Source organism: Hyperolius riggenbachi, chromosome 3 (genome assembly GCF_040937935.1).
Source record: "Hyperolius riggenbachi isolate aHypRig1 chromosome 3, aHypRig1.pri, whole genome shotgun sequence".
Taxonomy (NCBI): Eukaryota; Metazoa; Chordata; class Amphibia; order Anura; family Hyperoliidae; genus Hyperolius; species Hyperolius riggenbachi.
This window is the reverse complement of record NC_090648.1, coordinates 5,514,625-5,537,781: the sequence shown is the minus strand read 5'-3', so window position 1 is coordinate 5,537,781 and position 23,157 is coordinate 5,514,625. Positions and strand designations below refer to the sequence as shown.

Genomic DNA, 23,157 nt, shown 5'->3' with positions numbered 1-23,157 from the left:
GAGGTCACTGTGGGTGCTAGGTGGAGGGAGAGGTCACTGTGGGAGGGAGAGGTCACTGTGGGTGCTGGTGGAGGGAGAGGTCACTGTGGGTGCTAGGTGCAGGGAGAGGTCACTGTGGGTGCTAGGTGGAGGGAGAGGTCACTGTGGGTGCTAGGTGGAGGGAGAGGTCACTGTGGGTGCTAGGTGGAGGGAGAGGTCACTGTGGGTGCTAGGTGCAGGGAGAGGTCACTGTGGGTGCTAGGTGGAGGGAGAGGTCACTGTGGGTGCTGGGGAAGGAGATGTCACTGTGCGTGCTAGGTGCAGGGAGAAGTCACTGTGGGTGCTAGGTGGAGGGAGAGGTCACTGTGGGTGCTAGGTGCAGGGAGAGGTCACTGTGGGTGCTAGGTGGAGGGAGAGGTCACTGTGGGTGCTGGGCAAGGAGATGTCACTGTGGGTGCTAGGTGCAGGGAGAGGTCACTGTGGGTGCTAGGTGGAGGGAGAGGTCACTGTGGGAGGGAGAGGTCACTATGGGTGCTGGTGGAGGGAGAGGTCACTGTGGGTGCTAGGTGCAGGGAGAGGTCACTGTGGGTGCTAGGTGGAGGGAGAGGTCACTGTGGGTGCTAGGTGGAGGGAGAGGTCACTGTGGGTGCTAGGTGGAGGAAGAGGTCACTGTGGGTGCTAGGTGCAGGGAGAGGTCACTGTGGGTGCTAGGTGGAGGGAGAGGTCACTGTGGGTGCTGGGGGAGGGAGAGGTCACTGTGGGTGCTAGGTGGAGGGAGAGGTCACTGTGGGTGCTAGGTGGAGGGAGAGGTCACTGTGGGTGCTAGGTGGAGGGAGAGGTCACTGTGGGTGCTAGGTGGAGGGAGAGGTTACTGTGGGTGCTAGGTGGAGGGAGAGGTCACTGTGGGTGCTGAGTAAGGGAGAGGTCACTGTGGGTGCTGGGGAAGGAGATGTCACTGTGGGTGCTAGGTGCAGGGAGAGGTCACTGTGGGTGCTAGGTGGAGGGAGAGGTCACTGTGGGTGCTAGGTGGAGGGAGAGGTCACTGTGGGAGGGAGAGGTCACTGTGGGTGCTGGTGGAGGGAGAGGTCACTGTGGGTGCTAGGTGCAGGGAGAGGTCACTGTGGGTGCTAGGTGGAGGGAGAGGTCACTGTGGGTGCTGGGGAAGGAGATGTCACTGTGGGTGCTAGGTGCAGGGAGAGGTCACTGTGGGTGCTAGGTGGAGGGAGAGGTCACTGTGGGAGGGAGAGGTCACTGTGGGTGCTGGTGGAGGGAGAGGTCACTGTGGGTGCTAGGTGCAGGGAGAGGTCACTGTGGGTGCTAGGTGGAGGGAGAGGTCACTGTGGGTGCTGGGGAAGGAGATGTCACTGTGGGTGCTAGGTGCAGGGAGAGGTCACTGTGGGTGCTAGGTGGAGGGAGAGGTCACTGTGGGAGGGAGAGGTCACTGTGGGTGCTGGTGGAGGGAGAGGTCACTGTGGGTGCTAGGTGCAGGGAGAGGTCACTGTGGGTGCTAGGTGGAGGGAGAGGTCACTGTGGGTGCTAGGTGGAGGGAGAGGTCACTGTGGGTGCTAGGTGGAGGGAGAGGTCACTGTGGGTGCTGGGGAAGGAGATGTCACTGAGGGTGCTAGGTGCAGGGAGAGGTCACTGTGGGTGCTAGGTGGAGGGAGAGGTCACTGTGGGAGGGAGAGGTCACTGTGGGTGCTGGTGGAGGGAGAGGTCACTGTGAGTGCTAGGTGCAGGGAGAAGTCACTGTGGGTGCTAGGTGGAGGGAGAGGTCACTGTGGGTGCTAGGTGGAGGGAGAGGTCACTGTGGGTGCTAGGTGGAGGGAGAGGTCACTGTGGGTGCTAGGTGCAGGGAGAGGTCACTGTGGGTGCTAGGTGGAGGGAGAGGTCACTGTGGGTGCTAGGTGGAGGGAGAGGTCACTGTGGGTGCTAGGTGGAGGGAGAGGTCACTGTGGGTGCTAGGTGGAGGGAGAGGTCACTGTGGGTGCTAGGTGGAGGGAGAGGTCACTGTGGGTGCTAAGTGGAGGGAGAGGTCACTGTGGGTGCTGGGGAGGGAGAAGTCACTGTGGGTGCTAGGTGGATGGAGAGGTCCCTGTGGGTGAGGGAGAAGTCACTATGAGTGCTTGGGGAGGTAGAGGTCAGTATGGGTCCTAGGTGGAGGGTGAGGTCAGTATGGCACACTAGGATTCCTATCCAGGCCTCTTCACCTGAAAGTGCCTCAGGCGGAGGCGGAGGTTCTCGCGGGTGGGCGGGGCTTACCGCGGTAGGGGCGGGGCTTATTTTGCGCGATCAGAGGGGCCTTTTTGCTGATTTTAAAAAGGGGGGTGCCTGGGCACCCAGAGCACCCCCCTCTGCACGTGCCTGCTTGTTACATTATAGAAACACATCACCGATGTTCTCATTACAATATCTTTCCATCTCGATTACTGTAACTGACACCTAACTGTTCCTCCCTGGAAACGCAGAAAGCCTCTGAGGTTCAGTGTGACTCCAGCCTTTGGCTTTGTCAGTGCCGAGATACAAGTTTAAGTCTAGGGGCTCGATTCACAAAGCGGTGCTAACCCAGTTAGCATGCCTAAAAGACTTTAGGCATGATAACCATTGCACCATGCTGGTGAAAAGCCAGTTTAGGCGTGATAAGTTTAGGTGTGATAAGTTTAGGTGTGATAAGTTTAGGCATGATAAGTTTAGATAAGTTTAGATCGCTTGCAAAGTCCCGCACGCAAAGCAGCGCCATTAAACTTTATACAAAGTGCACCAGTCTTTGCTAGCGTAAAACTTTTGATCAGCTGTGCACTGCGGTGCTAACGCAGTTGGCGCTTAAACTTAGCATGCCTAAACTTATCACACCTAAACTTATCATGCCTAAACTTATCACACCTAAACTTATCATGCCTAAACTTATCACACCTAAACTTATCACACCTAAACTTATCATGCCTAAACTGAGTTTAGGCATGATAAAGGGCTTTTCACCAGGGTGCTAACTGTTAGCACCGCTTTGTGAATCAGGCCCCAGCAGAGAGATTTCTGGATGGTCTCACCATATGAGAAGAGGCAATAACTTCACAAAAAAAGGTTTAGAGGACCTCGGACACAAGGAAACGCTAACTGAAAAAAACGTACAGTATTTCATCTATAGAGGAGACTAAAGTGGGGTAAAGACAGCTGTTCATGAATAAGCTATAAATGACCTGATGTCACATCAGGTCACCACCATAGACACAAGGGTCACCCTGGACGTTGGAGGAAAATCTTCAGTCATTGGGCTCGATTCACAAAGCGGTGCTAACCCAGTTAGAGACTTTAGGCATGATAACCATTGCACCACGCTGGTGAAAAGCCAGTTTAGGCGTGATAAGTTTAGGTGTGATAAGTTTAGGTGTGATAAGTTTAGGCATGATAAGTTTAGATAAGTTTAGATCGCTGGCAAAGTCCCGCACGCAAAGCAGCGCCATTAAACTTTATGCAAAGTGCACCAGACTTTGCTAGCGCAAAACTTTTGATCAGCTGTGCACTGCGGTGCTAACCCAGTTGGCGCTTAAACTTATCACTCCTAAACTTATCACGCCTAAAGTTATCATGCCTAAACTTATCACACCTAAACTTATCACACCTAAACTTATCATGCCTAAACTGAGTTTAGGCATGATAAAGGGCTTTTCACCAGCGTGCTAACTGTTAGCACCGCTTTGTAAATCAGGCCCATTGTGAGAGAGCTGTCTTTACAGAGCGACTGTGATAAGGTGGAATAATTTCTCGTCTGGACTACTGCAACGTACTACTTTGTGGACTACCATCTAACAAACTGGCCCCGCTCCAGTCAGTACTGAACTCAGCTGCTCGTCTCATTCATCTCTCTTCTCGATCTTCCTCTGCTGCTCCTCTTTGTTAAGCTCTTCACTGGCTGCCAATTAACCAGAGGATCCAGTTCAAACTGCTAACCCTAACCTACAAAGCTCTCCACAATCTCTCTCCCCGGTACATATCCTCACTAATCTCCAGATACAAACCCAATCGCAATCTCAGATCGGCACATGATCTTCTGTTGTCCTCCTCTAGAATCAACTCCTCACATTCACGGTTACAAGACTTCGCACGCGCTGCACCCCTCCTCTGGAATGCCCTCCCACAACACATCCGTCACTCGCCAACCTTTGTTGCCTTTAAACCCTCTCTAAAAACACACTTGTTCCGACAAGCATATGCTCTACCTTAGGCCACTTTCCTTTGTACTAAGACCAAATTGCACTCCTACTAGGTATCCTAAAACACACTGCCTCTATATATTTGCTGCATACTACCCCTCCTCCTGTCCCCCCCCCCCCCCATTCCCTTTAGATTGTAAGCTCGCAAGGGCAGGGTTCTCTCCCCCTTTTGTGTCTCGGTAACCATTATACATTTTATTCATCATGTTAGTTTTATCACTGTCATTACCAATTGTATAATTTGTATTTTGTATCATTCTTTGTATTTTGTCACTAATTATGTATCTTGTATATTAGTGTACACCATTGTCTGTATTATTATGTACCCCATGTTTGTTTCTTACTTTGTACAGCGCCACGGAATATGTTGGTGCTTTATACATCAATAATAATAATATTTTCCTTTCAGAGCTTCTTTAGTTTGAAATAAAAGATCAAATGTATTCCAGAAGGAAGAGACTAATGCTGGGAATACACGGGCCGATTAGCCCCAGGATCGACCCCAGCCGCGCCCCCTCTCGTCCGTGCGCGCAGATCGATTACCGCTCGTCCCCGCCGGCGCTTCCTTATCACCGCTCGATTCCCTGCCATTGTCCGCCGACGGGAATAGAGCGGGCGGGGGCCGAGCGGCATGATCGGGCCAGCTGAATATTATCAGCTGGCCGGATCAGCTGGTCGATACACGGTACAGAAACGTACCTTCCCCAGCATAAAACACTTCCAACTATAAATAGTAGAAAAATTGATCCTGGGATTTTCTCCTCTGATCACTACTTGGCTTCAGGAAAGCGTTTTCTTCTATTCCAGGGTAACAGGTCTGAATCTAACAAGGGGCTTTACTGCCGAGGTTTATATAGATGATTTGGAAATCCAATTGGTTGAAATTGGGAGATATTTTACTATGGACCACTGTAACTAGAGAACATAGGAGATCCAGAAAGCCTGGGCAGGGATAATTTACTATGGTCCACCATGGCTGGAGAACATTGAAGAACCTAGGAGATCCAGAAACCCTGGACAGGATTAATTTATTATGGTACACCATGGCTGGAGAACACAGGAGATCCAGAAAGCCTGGGCAGGATTCATTTATCATGTCCACCATAACTGGAGAACGTAGGAGAACCGGAAAGCCTGGAAAATAGTACCAGTGCTTGCGAAACATGACCCCATAAATGGGGATTTATGTAGGCTCTTTGAACTGCCTAGGGAGCAACAAGCACTACTGTGCCTTAAAATCCAAATGAACTTCCAGCACGTCCCCATTAAATCTGCTCCAATGTCCTAGCTCAAGGTGAGGAGCCTGGATTTTATGTTTTGTAGATTGTATTTGATCCTTTGTGGCCAGGATTTTATCTAGTGCTTCCCCTCTTCCCCTATTACAGCTTGCTGGTGTGTCCCCATGGTACATATGTAGGTACTAGCAGCTCCCGTGCAGGATTAGTTAGATGCACTATCTGTCCCAGGGAGGACGGTAAGGCTATGGGCTCCAATTCCTTACATTAGGTTTCGATGCGCTGAATGCTGCATGTTTGTACTACTGCACCTAAACTTATTGCTACAGGTACTAATGATTGCCATCCTGGTATTACCGAGGTACAGAAATTTGACAACACCGTTCTTTACGATAACCAAATACTATGTGCAATAACTCTTCATACATAAACAGTATTGTTATATTATATAATGGGGCACTATAGTGACCATGAAAGATGGTGGTCACAGATAGGAAGGCAAGGGGGGGTTCTTCCATAAGATCCTTCCTCCCATCCTCCTAAAACTGGGGTGGTAATCCTTCCAGTGATCTTCACTCCGGGCCAGAGCTGACCTGGATGTAGTGCTATTCTCCTTCCCCTGAGTAACACATGTCCCACCCACCTCCTTCTCACTAGCCTGTAAGATTGTGCAATGAGAGGAGGTGGGTGGGATTTATGTCACTGGGAAGACAAGGTTAGGACTGTTTAACCTATCAGATTGTTGGATAACAGTGCAAATTATTCAAGGGAACACCCCCGCCATAGCAACAAGGATGGGAATAAAGGGCTCATAGATTGTGAGTACATTCCCCCCTCTATCTCGGACCACCTGGAGAATCCCACTTTCCATCCTAGTCACTACAGGATTCCATTAACTGCAGACATGGAATTTCTCTTACTGTGACAACGTTCCCGCAATATCCAGGGATGATCTTGGTTTCAATGCTTCTGACATTAATGCCATTCTGAACGCCGTCATAAGCAAGATTGCAGTCAGGTGAAGAGTTGTTGTTGTTGATGCGCATTGAGGTCAGATCATAGTTGAGGTAGGTGAGGAGACATTTGCTGAAGGACACGGTCACTGCAAAGTCACTACACACCAATGGCGGCTTCATGTCTGAGATCGCTATAAGGAGAAAACACACAAATACTTCAGTCACATTCCACACTCACATCTCTACCAGCAGTGAGGAATAAAAGGACGGGTCTGGCCCAAACAGGTCATATTGTTAGGTGTGGACTGAAACAAAGCCAGATCCTCTGCCAGATATAAATTCCTGTCAATTATTATTATTATCTATATCTCTATAAGATGTCCTTCAGTGCTTTACATGGAACACTGAGCAATGTCTATCACCCAGAGGCGTAGCTATGGGGGAGTAAGGGGGGACACAGACCCCGGGCGCAGAACTGTAAGGGGGCGCAGAGCATGGCCGCTGCACCCCCAAGTAAGTGAGAGGCGGCCCGCTGGCTGCCCAAAGCGCCCCTGCTTCTCCCTCACTCTGAAGTGTTAACAGCAGCAGAACAAGGGGGGCACATCTGGCTATCCTTACGAGGGGAAGTGAGCCACACCTGGCTATTTAATGGGGGGGCACATCTGGCTATCTAAACAGCATTTGTACATTTGGCTCCACCCATGACCACGCCCACATTCTGATGCGTGGCCATGCCCAATTTGTCCAGAGGCGGTGCAAAAACTGCCATTGTCCCGGGGCGCTGAAAAGCCTAGCTACACCTCTGCTATCACCCACTGTTCCTCAGAGACGCACTCCATCTGATGTGCCTAGTCATAGGGCATTATTCAGAAAAGCGTGCTAACTGTTAGCACGCCAGTGAAAAGCCACTTAGCACGTGCAAACTGGCTTTGCACGGGCTAATATGTGCGCAAAAGATTGTGCATGCAAAGTTTCGTGCTTCGCACACAAAGTTTTGGGTGCACCGCTTCACGTGCAAAATCAGCCGCTTTGCGTGCTAAGTAGCGTGATAAGCATACTTTGCACGCAAAGCGACTGATTTTTCACGTGAAGCGGTGCACACAAAACTTTACGCACGCAAACTTTTACGACCCGTGAACAGTAACAGCTTTGCCGTGCAAACTACTTAGCACCCTAGTTTGCACGTGCAAAGCTTTTAGGCGTGCTAACTGTGTTAGCACCCTTTAGTGAATCAAGCCCATAGTCTGTTGTCCTACCACAGTTTTAGTCTAATGTCCCATCATAGTCATAATCTAATGTCCTGCTAGTTCACAGTACAATACTCCAAGGCTACTGTGAACATTTGTTTGACTGCAGACTATGGAGTCATAGCTTTACATCCTTTCTATACCGTCAAAATGGAGGATCTTTGCTACAAAACAAAACCGCAGGATATGTTGAACTAGGCCAGGCCAACTTTCACAGTTCCCTCCTTAGCATTGGTCTCTACTCTACCTGCTCCAGTCGGCACATAAGCAAACACTTCATGCATTGGTACCCGGGTTTCAGGCTGAAAGCCATTTGTGGTTCTTAACCTTTAAAAATCTACGTACTATCTCTGGAAGGGTGACACATTGCACCGCTCACACCAATAAATAAATGGCTATGTTGGCAGAGGGGCAAGTGGGCTACAACCTAAAGCCAAACCACCATGGCTGCTATTGCACACACTCACAGATGCTCCTCCTCCTGGGGACCTACTTAAAGGAAAAGACAGCTAATGAGGGACGTGGTCAATCTACATGTAAACAGGTGATAACCCTCTGCAGAAAGACAAATGTTCACAACAGCCGGAAACATGGACAATAAAAGCAACTGAAACTTGTCAAAATGGAGACCATAGCTCACAACTGTCCCTCTTTGGGAACCCTGCCCCCCTGTCTCTCTTTCTTCCTCATTTGGCCCTCTTTCAGGATTCATGTAATTACAGTGGGTTGCAAAAGTATTCGGCCCCCTTGAAGTTTTCCACATTTTGTCACATTACTGCCACAAACATGCATCAATATTATTGGAATTCCACGTGAAAGACCAACACAAAGTGGTGTACACGTGAGAAGCGGATCAAAAATCATACATCATTCCGAATTTTTTTTACAAATCAATAACTGTAAAGTGGGGTGTGCGTAATTATTCAGCCCCCTGAGTCAATACTTTGTAGAACCACCTTTTGCTGCAATTACAGCTGCCAGTCTTTTAGGGTATGTCTCTATCAGCTTTGCACATCTAGAGACTGAAATCCTTGCCCATTCTTCTTTGCAAAACAGCTCCAGCTCAGTCAGATTAGATGGACAGTGTTTGTGAACAGCAGTTTTCAGATCTTGCCACAGATTCTCAATTGGATTTAGATCTGGACTTTTTACTGGGCCATACTAACACATAGATATGTTTTGTTTTAAACCATTCCATTGTTGCCCTGGCTTTATGTTTAGGGTCGTTGTCCTGCTGGAAGGTGAACCTCCGCCCTAGTCTCAAGTCTTTTGCATCTCCAAGAGGGTTTCTTCCAAGTTTGCCCTGTATTTGGCTCTATCCATCTTCCCATCAACTCTGACCAGCTTCCCTGTCCCTGCTGAAGAGATGCACCCCCAGAGCATGATGCTGTCACCATCATATTTGACAGTGGGGATGGTGTGTTTAGAGTGATGTGCAGTGTTAGTTTTCCGCCACACATAGCATTTTGCATTTTGGCCAAAAAGTTCCATTTTGGTCACATCTGACCAGAGCACCTTCTTCCACATATTTGCTGTGTCCCCCACATGGCTTGTGGCAAACTGCAAATGGGACTTCTTATGCTTTTCTGTTAACAATGGCTTTCTTGTGGCCACTCTTCCATAAAGGCCAACTTTGTGCAGTGCATGGCTAATAGTTGTCCTATGGACAGAGTCTCCCACCTGAGCTGTAGATCTCTGCAGCTCGTCCAGAGTCACCATGGGCCTCTTGACTGCATTTCTGATCAGCGCTCTCCTTGTTCGGCCTGTGAGTTTAGGTGGACGGCCTTGTCTTGGTAGCTTTACAGTTCTGCCATACACCTTCCATTTCTGAATGATCGCTTGAACAGTGCTCCGTGGGATGTTCAAGGCTTTGTAAATCTTTTTGTAGCCTAAGCCTGCTTTAAATTTCTCAATAACTTTATCCCTGAGCTTTCTGGTGTGTTCTTTGGACTTCACCGTGTTTTTGCTCCCAATATTCTCTTAGACAACCTCTGAGGCCCTCACAGAGCAGCTGTATTTGTACTGACATTAGATTACACACAGGTGCACTCTATTTAGTCATTAGCACTCATCAGGCAATGTCTATGGGCAACTGACTGCACTCAGATCAAAAGGGGGCTGAATAATTACGCACACCCCACTTTGCAGTTATTTATTTGTAAAAAATGTTTGGAATCATGTATGATTTTCATTCCACTTCTCATGTGTACACCACTTTGTGTTGGTCTTTCACGTGGAATTCCAATAAAATTGATTCATGTTTGAGGCAGTAATATGACAAAATGTGGAAAACTTCAAGGGGGCTGAATACTTTTGCAACCCACTGTATATATATATATAACTGCAATCAGTCTGTGCTCTTGCTAATCCCTGCTCTCAGTTTAATGTGCCTTCCATATTCATAATGTAATGTTAATTCTATAATCATACTCCAATGTGCTTTTCATAGTCTCGCTGATGTTCCTGTGGCCTGAAATTAAGTTATACACATTAACCAGTGAAAACATTAAAAACACCTGAATAATAATCATAATATTCTGAAGGTCTACTCCATTGCCAAAATATTGTAACCAGCCAAGGTATGGAATCCTGCGAAGGTGTCCTGTCATATCCGTCACCTAGATGTTAGCTGAAGGTTTGTTAATCCGGAAATCCAGCATAAATTCTCGAGATAGAGAAAACCTAATGGAGTATTTAAGCAGAGGCGGGGCTACATGCCGGAAGAGGCCAGCCCCCGAGCTATGGGAAGGATTTGGGAGATTAAATAACAGCAGGTATTTATAACTTGCTGTAAGAAGAGGAACCCTTGAATTTATCCTACATGCTGGATTTCCACTTTAAATGACAACTGTAATAAGAGAGATATGGAGGCCAAGGTGACCAGGTGACCTTCTCCTAGTGCTCCATGGACTGGGTCTGATGCTCACGTGTTCGTTGTAGCCACTTCAGAGGTGGCCAGGCTTCACATCATCATTCTGACTGACCCCATCCCCAGCTCACTGGTTGTCCTTTTGACAATTCTTGGAAGGTACTAACCACTGCATATTGGGAACAGACCAGCAACTCCTGCAAATGTGGAGATGTTCTGAACCAGTTATGTAACCATCACAGTTTGGTCATTGCCAAAGTCATTCAAATCTTCACACCTGACCAATTTTTTTGGCTTCAAAAACACGTTGGAGGCGTTCTTTAAGTTGCTTTGACCAAAACGACAACAACACCCCTAAATGTCAGTGTGAGACGTAGTCAGGAGTAATAACCATACATGAAACACAAGACCAGGGTGACTTACTTTGGTTCTGGTATATGGTCTGGCTACATTTACAGCTTCCGGCATTGCAGACCTCGTCAGCAGCACACGGCGGATGACACTGGGGTGTACCTGAAATAACATAATACAGCAGCTCTCAATCTGTGGACATTTGTTTTCTGTATCAGAGCAGAGTAATGAAATGAGATGGTAAGATTGGTATAGCAGTTTTCTCCTGTGGGAGAGATGCAGCCACGCTCTGTCCGGGAGTCTCCAGCCTGGAACACACTTATGAGCCATGAGACCCAAAGGGACTGGGTGCTCCACCCCTCGAGCCTGTACAGATGTGTCCCTGGTCTCTAGCCATGTGTTCTGAAGCTATGCAGGCAGGGTTGTGCTATGGAGCGCTGCACAATCTACATCACAGAGCAGGCATGGTGAGTGAGGAAGACAATGCGCTCAGCCGGGTCAGTCCACCAGGATGATCACTGGATGAGATATCGGGATGCTGTACACACACTAGGTACGTGGCAGAGACGGTTGTTATCGACCACCTCAGCCACATTTCATCCAGAGTGTGTACATTGCTTTGTCCGAGGACTCTTTACTGAAAAGGTTTCAGCTCCAGCCAGGATACACACCCCGGTCTCCTGTGTCACCGGAGGGGTCTTCAGCCATACATTATCCAACCACCAAAATGTTTGATCTCACAGCAAATTAGCCCTAATTTCCCTTGGCGAGATTCTCACTAATTGGCAAGTCAATTTCGCCATGAAGTCATGATTGGAAAGAACAAGGATTTTCCGAATAAAGATTGTAAAAAGAAAAAGTTAGTTTGATCGATTTTAGCCATTAATATTGATCAAAATTCATATTTGATTAACCATCTTTCTTCAATCTACCATCGTTTTACTTCTGATTGCAACTGTTTTGTCTAATCGAATGTGCCAGTTTCGTGAAATTGGTTTGCAAAATTCTCACTGACTATCCAGGAGTCCAATAAAAATCTGCCAACGATGATTTCACAAATCCCTAGTGTTCACCTGTGCAGCATGTATGATAATTATAATTATTATAAAGCTCCAACATATTCTATGGCACTGTACAAAGTAGGAAAACAAGGGATACATAACGATACAGACAATGATATACATCAAATATGGACACTGGTGCAAAATACAGAACTGGTGATTACAGCGACAGATATAATATGATGACTAAAATGTATAACAGAGAGCAAGCTATGAAATGAACAACAAATTACATGACACAAAAAGGTGAGAGAACCCTGCCCTTGTGAGCTTACAATCTAAAGGGGGTAACAAGAGGTGGGGAGGTATGTGGTATGCATACAGGCAGTGTGTGTTTAGGTTATCTATCTAGTAAGGAGTACAATTTGAGAGGTTGAAGCAGAATGACCTAAGTTAGAGCATATGCTTGTCAGAAAAAGGGAGTTTTTAAAGATAGCAAAGGTTGGAGAGTGATGGATATGCTGTGGAAGGGAATTCCAGAGGAGGAGTGAGGCACGTGAGAAGTCTTCTATAAGTGAATGTGAGGAGGTAATTCTAGAGGAGGACAAAATAAGCTCATACTGAGATTACAGAAATTACAGAACTGAGATTGCGTTTGGGTTGGTATCTGGAGACTAGTGAGGAGATGTACCGGGGAGAGAGATTGTGGAGAGCTTTGTAAGTTAGGGGTTAAGAGTTTGAACTGAATCCTCTGGTTAATTGGCAGCCAGTGAAGAGCTTGACAGAGAGGAGCAGCAGAGGAAGAGCGGGAGGAGAGATGAATGAGACGAGCAGCCGAGTTCAGTACAGAATTGAGCAGTGCTAGTCGGTTAGTTGGAAGTCCACCAAGCAATATATTGCAATAGTCCAAGCAAGATATAATAATAGCATGTACTAACATTTTGGTTGTGTCCTGAGTGAGAAAAGGTCCGATTTGAGATATGGTTTTGAGTTGGAGATGAGGGGAGCTGGTTAGGGAGTGAATGTGAGGAATAAATGAGAGATATCCCACTATAATCCAGATGGGGGCAGCACTCACCTGTGCAGCATATATTATTGGTATAAGCCAGAGGGGGGCCACTCACCTGTGCAGCATGTATTATTGGTATAAGCCAGAGGGGGGCACTCACCTGTGCAGCATGTATTATTGGTATAAACCAGAGGGGGGCACTCATCTGTGCAGCATGTATTATTGGTATAAACCAGAGGGGGGCACTCATCTGTGCAGCATGTATTATTGGTATAAGCCAGAGGGGGGCAGCACTCACCTGTGCAGCATGTATTATTGGTATAAACCAGAGGGGACACTCACCTGTGCAGCATGTATTATTGGTATAAACCAGAGGGGGGCACTCACCTGTGCAGCATGTATTATTGGTATAAACCAGAGGGGGGCACTCATCTGTGCAGCATGTATTATTGGTATAAACCAGAGGGGACACTCACCTGTGCAGCATGTATTATTGGTATAAACCAGAGGGGGGCACTCACCTGTGCAGCATGTGTTGTTATGCAGGAGAACAGAGGCGCCAAAAGGATAAAAGGAAGCTAAATGAGCTTAAAGAGACACTGAAGCGGAAAAAAAATGATGATATTATGATTTGTATGTGTAGTACAGCTAAGAAATAAAACATTAAGATCAGATACATCAGTCTAATTGTTTCCAGTACAGGAAGAGTTAAGAAATTCCGGTTGTTATCTCTATGCAAAAAAGCCATTAAGCTCTACGGGCTCGATTCACAAAGCGGTGCTAACCCAGTTAGCATGCCTAAAAGACTTTAGGCATGATAACCATTGCACCATGCTGGTGAAAAGCCAGTTTAGGCGTGATAAGTTTAGGTGTGATAAGTTTAGGTGTGATAAGTTTAGGCATGCTAAGTTTAGATAAGTTTAGATCGCTTGCAAAGTCCCGCACGCAAAGCAGCGCCATTAAACTTTATACAAAGTGCACCAGTCTTTGCTAGCGTAAAACTTTTGATCAGCTGTGCACTGCGGTGCTAACGCAGTTGGCGCTTAAACTTAGCATGCCTAAACTTATCACACCTAAACTTATCATGCCTAAACTTATCACACCTAAACTTATCACACCTAAACTTATCATGCCTAAACTGAGTTTAGGCATGATAAAGGGCTTTTCACCAGCGTGCTAACTGTTAGCACCGCTTTGTGAATCAAGCCCTACGACTTTCAAAGTCCTGGAGAGGGCTTTCTTCTGACTTTTATTATCTCAACTGTAAGTAAACAAATGTCTTTTCCTCTGCTAGAGGAGAGGTCATTAGTTCACAGACTGCTCAGAAAGAATCATTTTGAATGCAGAGTGTTGTGCAATCTGCACATATTAGAGAATGATGCAATGTTAGAAAAACACTATATACCTGAAAATAAAAATAGGAGAATATTTTCTTTGCTGCTAATCTTCTAGTAATTATTCATATTACACAACCAATTCATTATATCATATATTTTTTTTCGCTTCAGTGTCTCTTTAAAAACCAAATTCTTGGTAAATAGATGTGGTGCCTGGCTCCTCTACTGACCACATATGCTATTGCTCCGTTGTTATTGCCTGATGAAGCGGGATCAAACCTGCGAAACGTGTTGCATATTTGGAGTTCATATATAAAATATATTGACTGTCTTTACTACAGTCGTTGTGTGTCTACTTGGAGGAGGTAAGTCCACCACTACCTCCTCTAATTACCAAGAATTTGGTATTTAAGCTCATTTAGCTTCCTTTTATCCTTTTGGCGCCTCTGTTCTCCTGCATAATATTGAGTCCACCCTGGGTGGAGGGTTGAACCCCCTTTTTCTCATCTACAGAGAGCGACTTCTTATTCCTGAGTGGGGTCAGGAAAATCTCCCCGCCTGCCTTTACAGTGGTTGCCTAATGGTAACCCTGGTTTGTGAGTATTAATATTTACTCTATCTAGTACCCATTTACCAGTACATATTACACTATTGGGGCTCTTGGTGTTCCTTGTTTTTAGCATGTATTATTGGTATAATCCAGATGGGGGCAGCACTCACCTGTGCAGCATATATTATTTGTATAAGCCAGAGGGGGGACACTCACCTGTGCAGCATATATTATTGGTATAATCCAGAGGGGGCAGCACTCACCTGTGCAGCATGTATTATTGGTATAATCCAGAGGGGGGACACTCACCTGTGCAGCATGTATTATTGGTATAAACCAGAGGGGAGCACTCACCTGTACAGCATGTGTTGTTGCTATCCCAGTATAAGCCAGAGGGGGGCAGCACTCACCTGTGCAGCATGTATTGTTGGTATAATCCAGAGGGGGCAGCACTCACCTGTGCAGCATGTGTTGTTGCTATCCCAGTATAAGCCAGAGGGGGCAGCACTCACCTGTGCAGCATGTGTTGTTGCTATCCCAGTATAAGCCAGAGGGGGCAGCACTCACCTGTGCAGCATGTGTTGTTGCTATCCCAGTATAAGCCAGAGGGGGCAGCACTCACCTGTTCGGCATGTGTTGTTGCTATCCCAGTATAAGCCAGAGGGGGCAGCACTCACCTGTTCGGCATGTGTTGTTGCTATCCCAGTATAAGCCAGAGGGGCAGTCCTCACCTGTGCAGCATGTGTTGTTGCTATCCCAGTATAATCCAGAGGGGGCAGCACTCACCTGTGCAGCATGTGTTGCTGCTATCCCAGTATAAGCCAGAGGGGCAGCACTCGTTAGTCTGTGTCGTACATTCAGTCGTTGGGATGCATTGTAAGCCGCTTGGACAGTAACATGGACCAGAGCTGCAGGACCCGGCACAGTCTCTACACATGGGAAATCCTCCACCTGCAGAGAGAAGACCAGGCCATGAAAGATGGGCTCAGTGCTATTTGGGTTGCCAAGTTTTCCCTGGCCATCTGTCAGTTGCTGCTCACATTCTGAGTACCTGTCTATTATTCCCCAGAACTTTCCTCTGCCTTTGGCTCTGCTGAACACCTCCTGCACACTGTCCTCAGTCAGGACCTCTGGGAGTTCTCCTCCAGATGTGTGGTGGAATCCTGGTTTTGCAGTTTTCAGATGGACCCCAAAAGTTAAAACATGCAGTAAAAGTCTAGGGCCCTGGGGCAATTGCCCCCTTTACCTCTACGGAAGCACCGGCCCTGACTTCATCAAAGTCAGTGGGAAAGATATTCTGGTGGTTTGCTTTGAAGAATGATTACAACTGCATAAAGTTGCTATTTCTTCCACTGGAAACATAGTGCACACTGCACAATTAGTGTGACCCACATTATCTAAGTAACTCGAGCATTTACAGGATACCAGTATCGGTGAATGTGTGTCCTGTACACAAACCTGTACACAGTTATCCGCCCACTCCGCCCCCACCCCCCCGACCCGTCCATGGTACATCCCAACATCACTGATCTGATTGGTGGATTATATTTGCACCTCCTCTGCTAAGTTGTGACAGACTGGCCTGAGCAGCAGTGAGCGGTGTGACTGTGTGATCTGTACTTACTGTAACATCCCGAGTCTGAAAGACAAAGAGAGCAACACAGATTTAGATATAGGCAATTTACATACAAATATATTGCTTTATACAATACAGTATATATTGATTTATACAAGAAATTCAGTAGTTTGTATTGCTAAAAATATGCTTCTCTCCATTCTACCCCTCCCACTCCATCCTACTCCTCCTCTCTCCATCCTACCCCTCTCCACTCCATCCTACTCTTCCTCTCCCCATCCTACCCCTCCTACTCCATCCTACCCCTCCCCGCTCTATCCTAACCCTCCTCTCTCCATCCTACCCCTCCCACTATATCCTACTCCTCCTCCTTTCTCCATTCTACCCCTCCCACTCCATCCTACTCCTCCTCTCTCCATCCTACTCCTCCTCTCTCCATCCTACTCCTCCCAGCTCCATCCTACCCCTCCCAACTCCATCCTACCCTTCCCCACTTCATCCTACTCCTCCTCCTTTCTCTATCCTACCCCTCCAACTCCATTGTACTCCTCCATTTAATGTCCTACCTCTCCCCACCCTATCCTACCCCTCTCCACTCCATCCTACTTTTCCTCTCCCCATCCTACCCCTCCTACTCCATCATACCCCTCCCCATTCCATCCTACCCCTCCCCGCTCTATCCTAACCCTCCTCTCTCCATCCTACCCCTCCCACTCCATCCTACTCCTCCCCCTCTTGTCATTCTACACCTCCCACTCCATTTTACTCCTCCATGCAATATTCTACCCCTCTCCACTCCACCCTACTCCTCCTCTTTCCATTCTACCCCTCCCTGCACTATGCTATCCCTGATTTGTGGTTGCAGGCGCTTCAGGTTAAATTTTAGTCAGGCTGCAAGATATAAAAGGGGTTGAGCTCCCCACCCCTACGTTTTAAAATTATAAAAGACAATAATACCTGCGCCAAATACAGTAAGATACCATACTTTTTATGAAGTACCTAGATTAAAATCAAATGTAGCAGCCTCCACCTGATAGATATTAGAGGAAGAATGACACCTTTGTGCTAAGTGACATCATAACTCCACCACTAAAACCTCCTTTATGATTCCGCACTCTGGCGTTTTCTATCTACCTATGCTTGTTCTATCAGGACATTCACTCAGATAGTTTTCATCAAGGACAAATCCTCTTATTGATATGTCCTAATCTTTCAATTATATATTTCGCCAAGAATATGTCCAGCTTCACAGTCACCAATAGACGTTCTTCCGCTTTACTCGGTATAACTTGCAATGAAAATGGTAAATAGAGTCATTAATACTTGCGGAGGTGCACCTCGTTTTAACTCACTTTTAGCGTGATGATCCAGGAAAGGGGAGAGGAGAGGGTCTCAGATTCCTCGTGATTTATAGACAGCAAAGTTCCTTCATTGCAAGTTATACCGAGTAAAGCGGAAGAACGTCTATTGGTGACTGTGAAGCTGGACATATTCTTGGCGAAATATATAATTGGAAAATTAGGACATATCAATAAGAGGATTTGTCCTTGATGAAAACTATCTGAGTGAATGTCCTGATAGAACAAGCATAGGTAGATAGAAAACGCCAGAGTGTGGAATCATAAAGGAGGTTTTAGTGGTGGAGTTATGATGTCACTTAGCACAAAGGTGTCATTCTTCCTCTAATATCTATCAGGTGGAGGCTGCTACATTTGATTTTAATCTAGGTACTTAACCTGCTGAGCGGTCTGGACGAGCTCAGCTCGTCCAACACCGCCAGAGGCTGCCGCTCAGGCCCTGCTGGGCCGATTTTGTCAAATAAAAAGCAGCACACGCAGCCGGCACTTTGCCAGCCGCGTGTGCTGCCTGATCGCCGCCGCTCTGCGGCGATTCGCCGCGAGCAGCGGCGAAAGAGGGTCCCCCCAGCCGCCTGAGCCCAGCGTAGCCGGAACAAAAAGTTCCGGCCAGCGCTAAGGGCTGGATCGGAGGCGGCTGACGTCAGGACGTCGGCTGACGTCGATGACGTCACTCCGCTCGTCGCTATGGCGACGATATAAGCAAAACAAGGAAGGCCGCTCATTGCGGCCTTCCTTGTTTATTCTGGGCGCCGGAGGCGATCGGAAGATCGCCTCCAGAGCGCCCTCTAGTGGGCTTTCATGCAGCCAACTTTCAGTTGGCTGCATGAAATAGTTTTTTTTTTATTTAAAAAAAACCCGCCAGGGTGGTTAATAAAAAGTATGGTATTTTACTGTATTTGGCGCAGGTATTATTGTCTTTTACACTATGCTATCCCTCCCTCTCTTCATCCTATTCCTACCTGCTCCACCCTAATCCTCCCATTTCCATCTTACCCCTTCCAGCTCCATCATAACCCCCCCCCCCTCCATGCTACTCCTCGTGGCTCCATCCTACCTCTTCTAGCTCCACCCTACCCCTCCCCTTTCCATCCTACCCTTCCCCTCTCTACTCCATCCTATCCATCCACACTCTATTCTACTCCTCCCTGCACTATCCCTCCCACCTCCATTCAAATCTAAAAAAAATTTTATTGGCAGGGCCAAATCATTTAGCATTGCCAAAGCAAAACATTAGCATTAGCTCCTACCCCTCCTCTCTCCAGCCTACTCCTCCTCTCTCCAGCCTACTCCTCACTGCGCTTTTCTACCCATTCATGCTCTCCCCATCTCCATCCTACCCCTCCTTTCTCCATCCTACCCCCCTCCCATCTTCTCTGCTCCCTCCTACCCCTCCCTGTTCCATCCTACCCCTCCCCTCTTCATACTACCCCTACCATATTTATCCTACCCTTCCCTGCTCCAGCTTACACCCCCCCATATACACGGACCATTGCCCACACTTCAGTACAGATTAATTTCCTCACTTTTCCTTTCCGCTTTTGCCTAGTGCAGACACAGCGACTGAGTGCATGCTATCTCCATTAGTATTGCAGCTACAACACTTGTCCCTGCTCACTGGTATCAACTGCATACTCGCCCTTCATCAAGACTAGTCTGTTTATATCGTCTTCTGGCTACAGTAAGAACTAATAATAGCTACCCGGCCCCTTATGACAACTTTTAGGAACTGCATTCTGAGATTTCTTCATTCTAGAGATAATTGTTGCAGTTTCTGTTCATTAGTGGCACTCAGCTATTATGTTGTATATACATACTTTATACATGTGCTTAATATACATATACACAATATACATATACACAACACAGACACACAGAGTGTATACATAGTGTTGGGCGAACAGTGTTCGCCACTGTTCGGGTTCTGCAGAACATCACCCTGTTCGGGTGATGTTCGGGTTCGGCCGAACACCTGATGGTGTTCGCCAAACTGTTCGGCCATATGGCCGAACTAAGAGCGCATGGCCGAACGTTACCCGAACGTTCGGCTAGCGCTGTGATTGGCCGAACGGGTCACGTGTAGTGTTGGGCGAACATCTAGATGTTCGGGTTCGGGCCGAACATGGCCGCGATGTTCGGGTGTTCGAGCCGAACTCCGAACATAATGGAAGTCAATGGGGACCCGAACTTTCGTGCTTTGTAAAGCCTCCTTATATGCTACATACCCCAAATTTACAGGGTATGTGCACCTTGGGAGTGGGTACAAGAGGAAACATTTTTTTAGCAAAAAGAGCTTATAGTTTTTGAGAAAATCGATTTTAAAGTTTCAAAGGGAAAACTGTCTTTTAAATGCGGGAAATGTCTGTTTTCTTTGCACAGGTAACATGCTTTTTGTCGGCATGCAGTCATAAATGTAATACATATAAGAGGTTCCAGGAAAAGGGACCGGTAACGCTAACCCAGCAGCAGCACCCGTGATGGAACAAGAGGAGGGTGGCGCAGGAGGAGAAGGCCACGCTTTGAGACACAACAACCCAGGACTTGCATGAGGACAAGAAGCGTGCGGATAGCAATTTGCATTTTGTCGCTATGCAGTCATAAATGTAATACAGATGAGAGGTTCAATAAACAGGGACCGGAAACGCTAACCCATCACAGATGTTCATTGTTCATGTTACTTGGTTGGGGTCCGGGAGTGTTGCGTAGTCGTTTCCAATCCAGGATTGATTCATTTTAATTTGAGTCAGACGGTCTGCATTTTCTGTGGAGAGGCGGATACGCCGCCGATCTGTGACGATGCCTCCGGCAGCACTGAAACAGCGTTCCGACATAACGCTGGCTGCCGGGCAAGCCAGCACCTCTATTGCATACATTGCCAGTTTGTGCCAGGTGTCTAGCTTCGATACCCAATAGTTGAAGGGTGCAGATGGATTGTTCAACACAGCTACGTCATCTGACATGTAGTCCTTGACCATCTTCTCCAGGCGATCGGTGTTGGAGGTGGATCTGCACGCTTGCTGTTCTGTGGGCTGCTGCTGCATGGGTGTCATAAAATTTTCCCACTCCAAGGACACTGCCGATACCATTCCCTTTTGGGCACTAGCTGCGGCTTGTGTTGTTTGCTGCCCTCCTGGTCGTCCTGGGTTTGCGGAAGTCAGTCTGTCGGCGTACAACTGGCTAGAGGAGAGGGAGGATGTCAATCTCCTCTCTAAAGTCTCCACAAGGGAGTGCTGGTATTCTTCCATTTTGACCTGTCTGGCTCTTTCTTCAAGCAGTTTTGGAACATTGTGTTTGTACCGTGGATCCAGAAGGGTATAAACCCAGTAATTGGTGTTGTCCAGAATGCGCACAATGCGTGGGTCGCGTTCAATGCAGTCCTAGGCCGAAGAGGTCATAGCCTAGGGTCACAAAACCTGTTTATTTGGGCAATTTCAATGGTGGCGAGTCTGACGTACATAAATCGCAGCAATGGCCGTTAGCAACGTCTGAATCTCACGAAATGTCTCATGCAGGTAGAAGACATATTGTTAGACTTGGATTCCAAAGATAGGGTCCCTACATCTCTGCAAACCAGAGTTACAGGGGTCCAAAATTGGTAAAATCCCCCATAGGATTTCATTGCCTCCCTATTTCACTTTCCAAAATCTCACATCTTTTCAAAGGGCAATGGCTCAGCAGTACCAAATTTTCTAGCATTGTAGGGACCCTTAGGGGGAACATGACTGGTGAGTTTTGCCACTGCTGAGCCATTGCCCTTTGAAATGGTGTGAGATTTTGGAAAGTGAAATAGGGAGGCAATGAAATCCTATGGGGGATTTTACCAATTTTGGACCCCTGTAACTCTGGTTTGCAGAGATGTAGGGACCCCATCTTTGGAATCCAAGTCTAACAATATGTCTTCTACCTGCATGAGACATTTCGTGAGATTCAGACGTTGCTAACGGCCATTGCTGCGATTTATGTACGTCAGACTCGCCACCATTGAAATTGCCCAAATAAACAGGTTTTGTGACCCTAGGCTATGACCTCTTCGGCCTAGGACTGCATTGAACACGACCCACGCATTGTGCGCATTCTGGACAACACCAATTACTGGGTTTATACCCTTCTGGATCCACGGTACAAACACAATGTTCCAAAACTGCTTGAAGAAAGAGCCAGACAGGTCAAAATGGAAGAATACCAGCAGGCCCTTGTGGAGACTTTAGAGAGGAGATTGACATCCTTCCCCTCTAGCCAGTTGTACGCCGACAGACTGACTTCCGCAAACCCAGGACGACCAGGAGGGCAGCAAACAACACAAGCCGCAGCTAGTGCCCAAAAGGGAATGGTATCGGCAGTGTCCTTGGAGTGGGAAAATTTTATGACACCCATGCAGCAGCAGCCCACAGAACAGCAAGCGTGCAGATCCACCTCCAACACTGATCGCCTGGAGAAGATGGTCAAGGACTACATGTCAGATGGCGTAGCTGTGTTGAACAATCCATCTGCACCCTTCAACTATTGGGTATCGAAGCTAGACACCTGGCACAAACTGGCAATGTACGCAATAGAGGTGCTGGCTTGCCCGGCAGCCAGCGTTATGTCGGAACGCTGTTTCAGTGCTGCCGGAGGCATCGTCACAGATCGGCGGCGTATCCGCCTCTCCACAGAAAATGCAGACCGTCTGACTCAAATTAAAATGAATCAATCCTGGATTGGAAACGACTACGCAACACTCCCGGACCCCAACCAAGTAACATGAACAATGAACATCTGTGATGGGTTAGCGTTTCCGGTCCCTGTTTATTGAACCTCTCATCTGTATTACATTTATGACTGCATGGCGACAAAATGCAAATTGCTATCCGCACGCTTCTTGTCCTCATGCAAGGCCTGGGTTGTTGTGTCTCAAAGCGTGGCCTTCTCCTCCTGCGCCACCCTCCTCCTGTTCCATCACGTGTGCTGCTGCTGGGTTAGCGTTACTGGTCCCTTTTCCTGGAACCTCTTATCTGTATTACATTTATGACTGCATGCCGACAAAAAGCATGTTACCTGTGCAAAGAAAACAGACATTTCCCGCATTTAAAAGACAGTTTTCCCTTTGAAACTTTAAAATCGATTTTCTCAAAAACTATAAGCTCTTTTTGCTAATTTTTTTTCCTCTTGTACCCACTCCCAAGGTGCACATACCCTGTAAATTTGGGGTATGTAGCATGTAAGGAGGCTTTACAAAGCACAAAAGTTCGGGTCCCCATTGACTTCCATTATGTTCGGAGTTCGGGTCGAACACCCGAACATCGCGGCCATGTTCGGCCTGTTCGGCCCGAACCCGAACATCTAGATGTTCGCCCAACACTATGTATACACTGTAGAGAATAGGCCTGCTATCTAGAAATAAATTATGTATGAAGGAAAGAAAGGACCGTGTACCTGTCAGGTTTACCGCAACGACCATCTCTTTGGTGCCAGAATCCGGGATGGAGAGATTACACTGCAGAAAAT

At 47.3% G+C, this 23,157-nt stretch overlaps 1 protein-coding gene across 1 annotated transcript in view; it reads right to left on the bottom strand.

Moving 5' to 3' along the window:
• Positions 1-23,157, bottom strand: part of LOC137560811 (uncharacterized) — a 146,460-nt gene that overhangs the window by 110,668 nt on the left and 12,635 nt on the right. The window contains exons 3-7 of the mRNA XM_068271946.1: positions 23,086-23,146; positions 16,367-16,381; positions 15,529-15,693; positions 10,918-11,007; positions 6,343-6,569 (exon numbers count right to left, since the gene is read on the bottom strand). Of these exons, the coding sequence (XP_068128047.1) occupies positions 6,343-6,569; positions 10,918-11,007; positions 15,529-15,693; positions 16,367-16,381; positions 23,086-23,146 (558 nt within the window). The remainder of the gene's footprint in view (positions 1-6,342; positions 6,570-10,917; positions 11,008-15,528; positions 15,694-16,366; positions 16,382-23,085; positions 23,147-23,157) is intronic.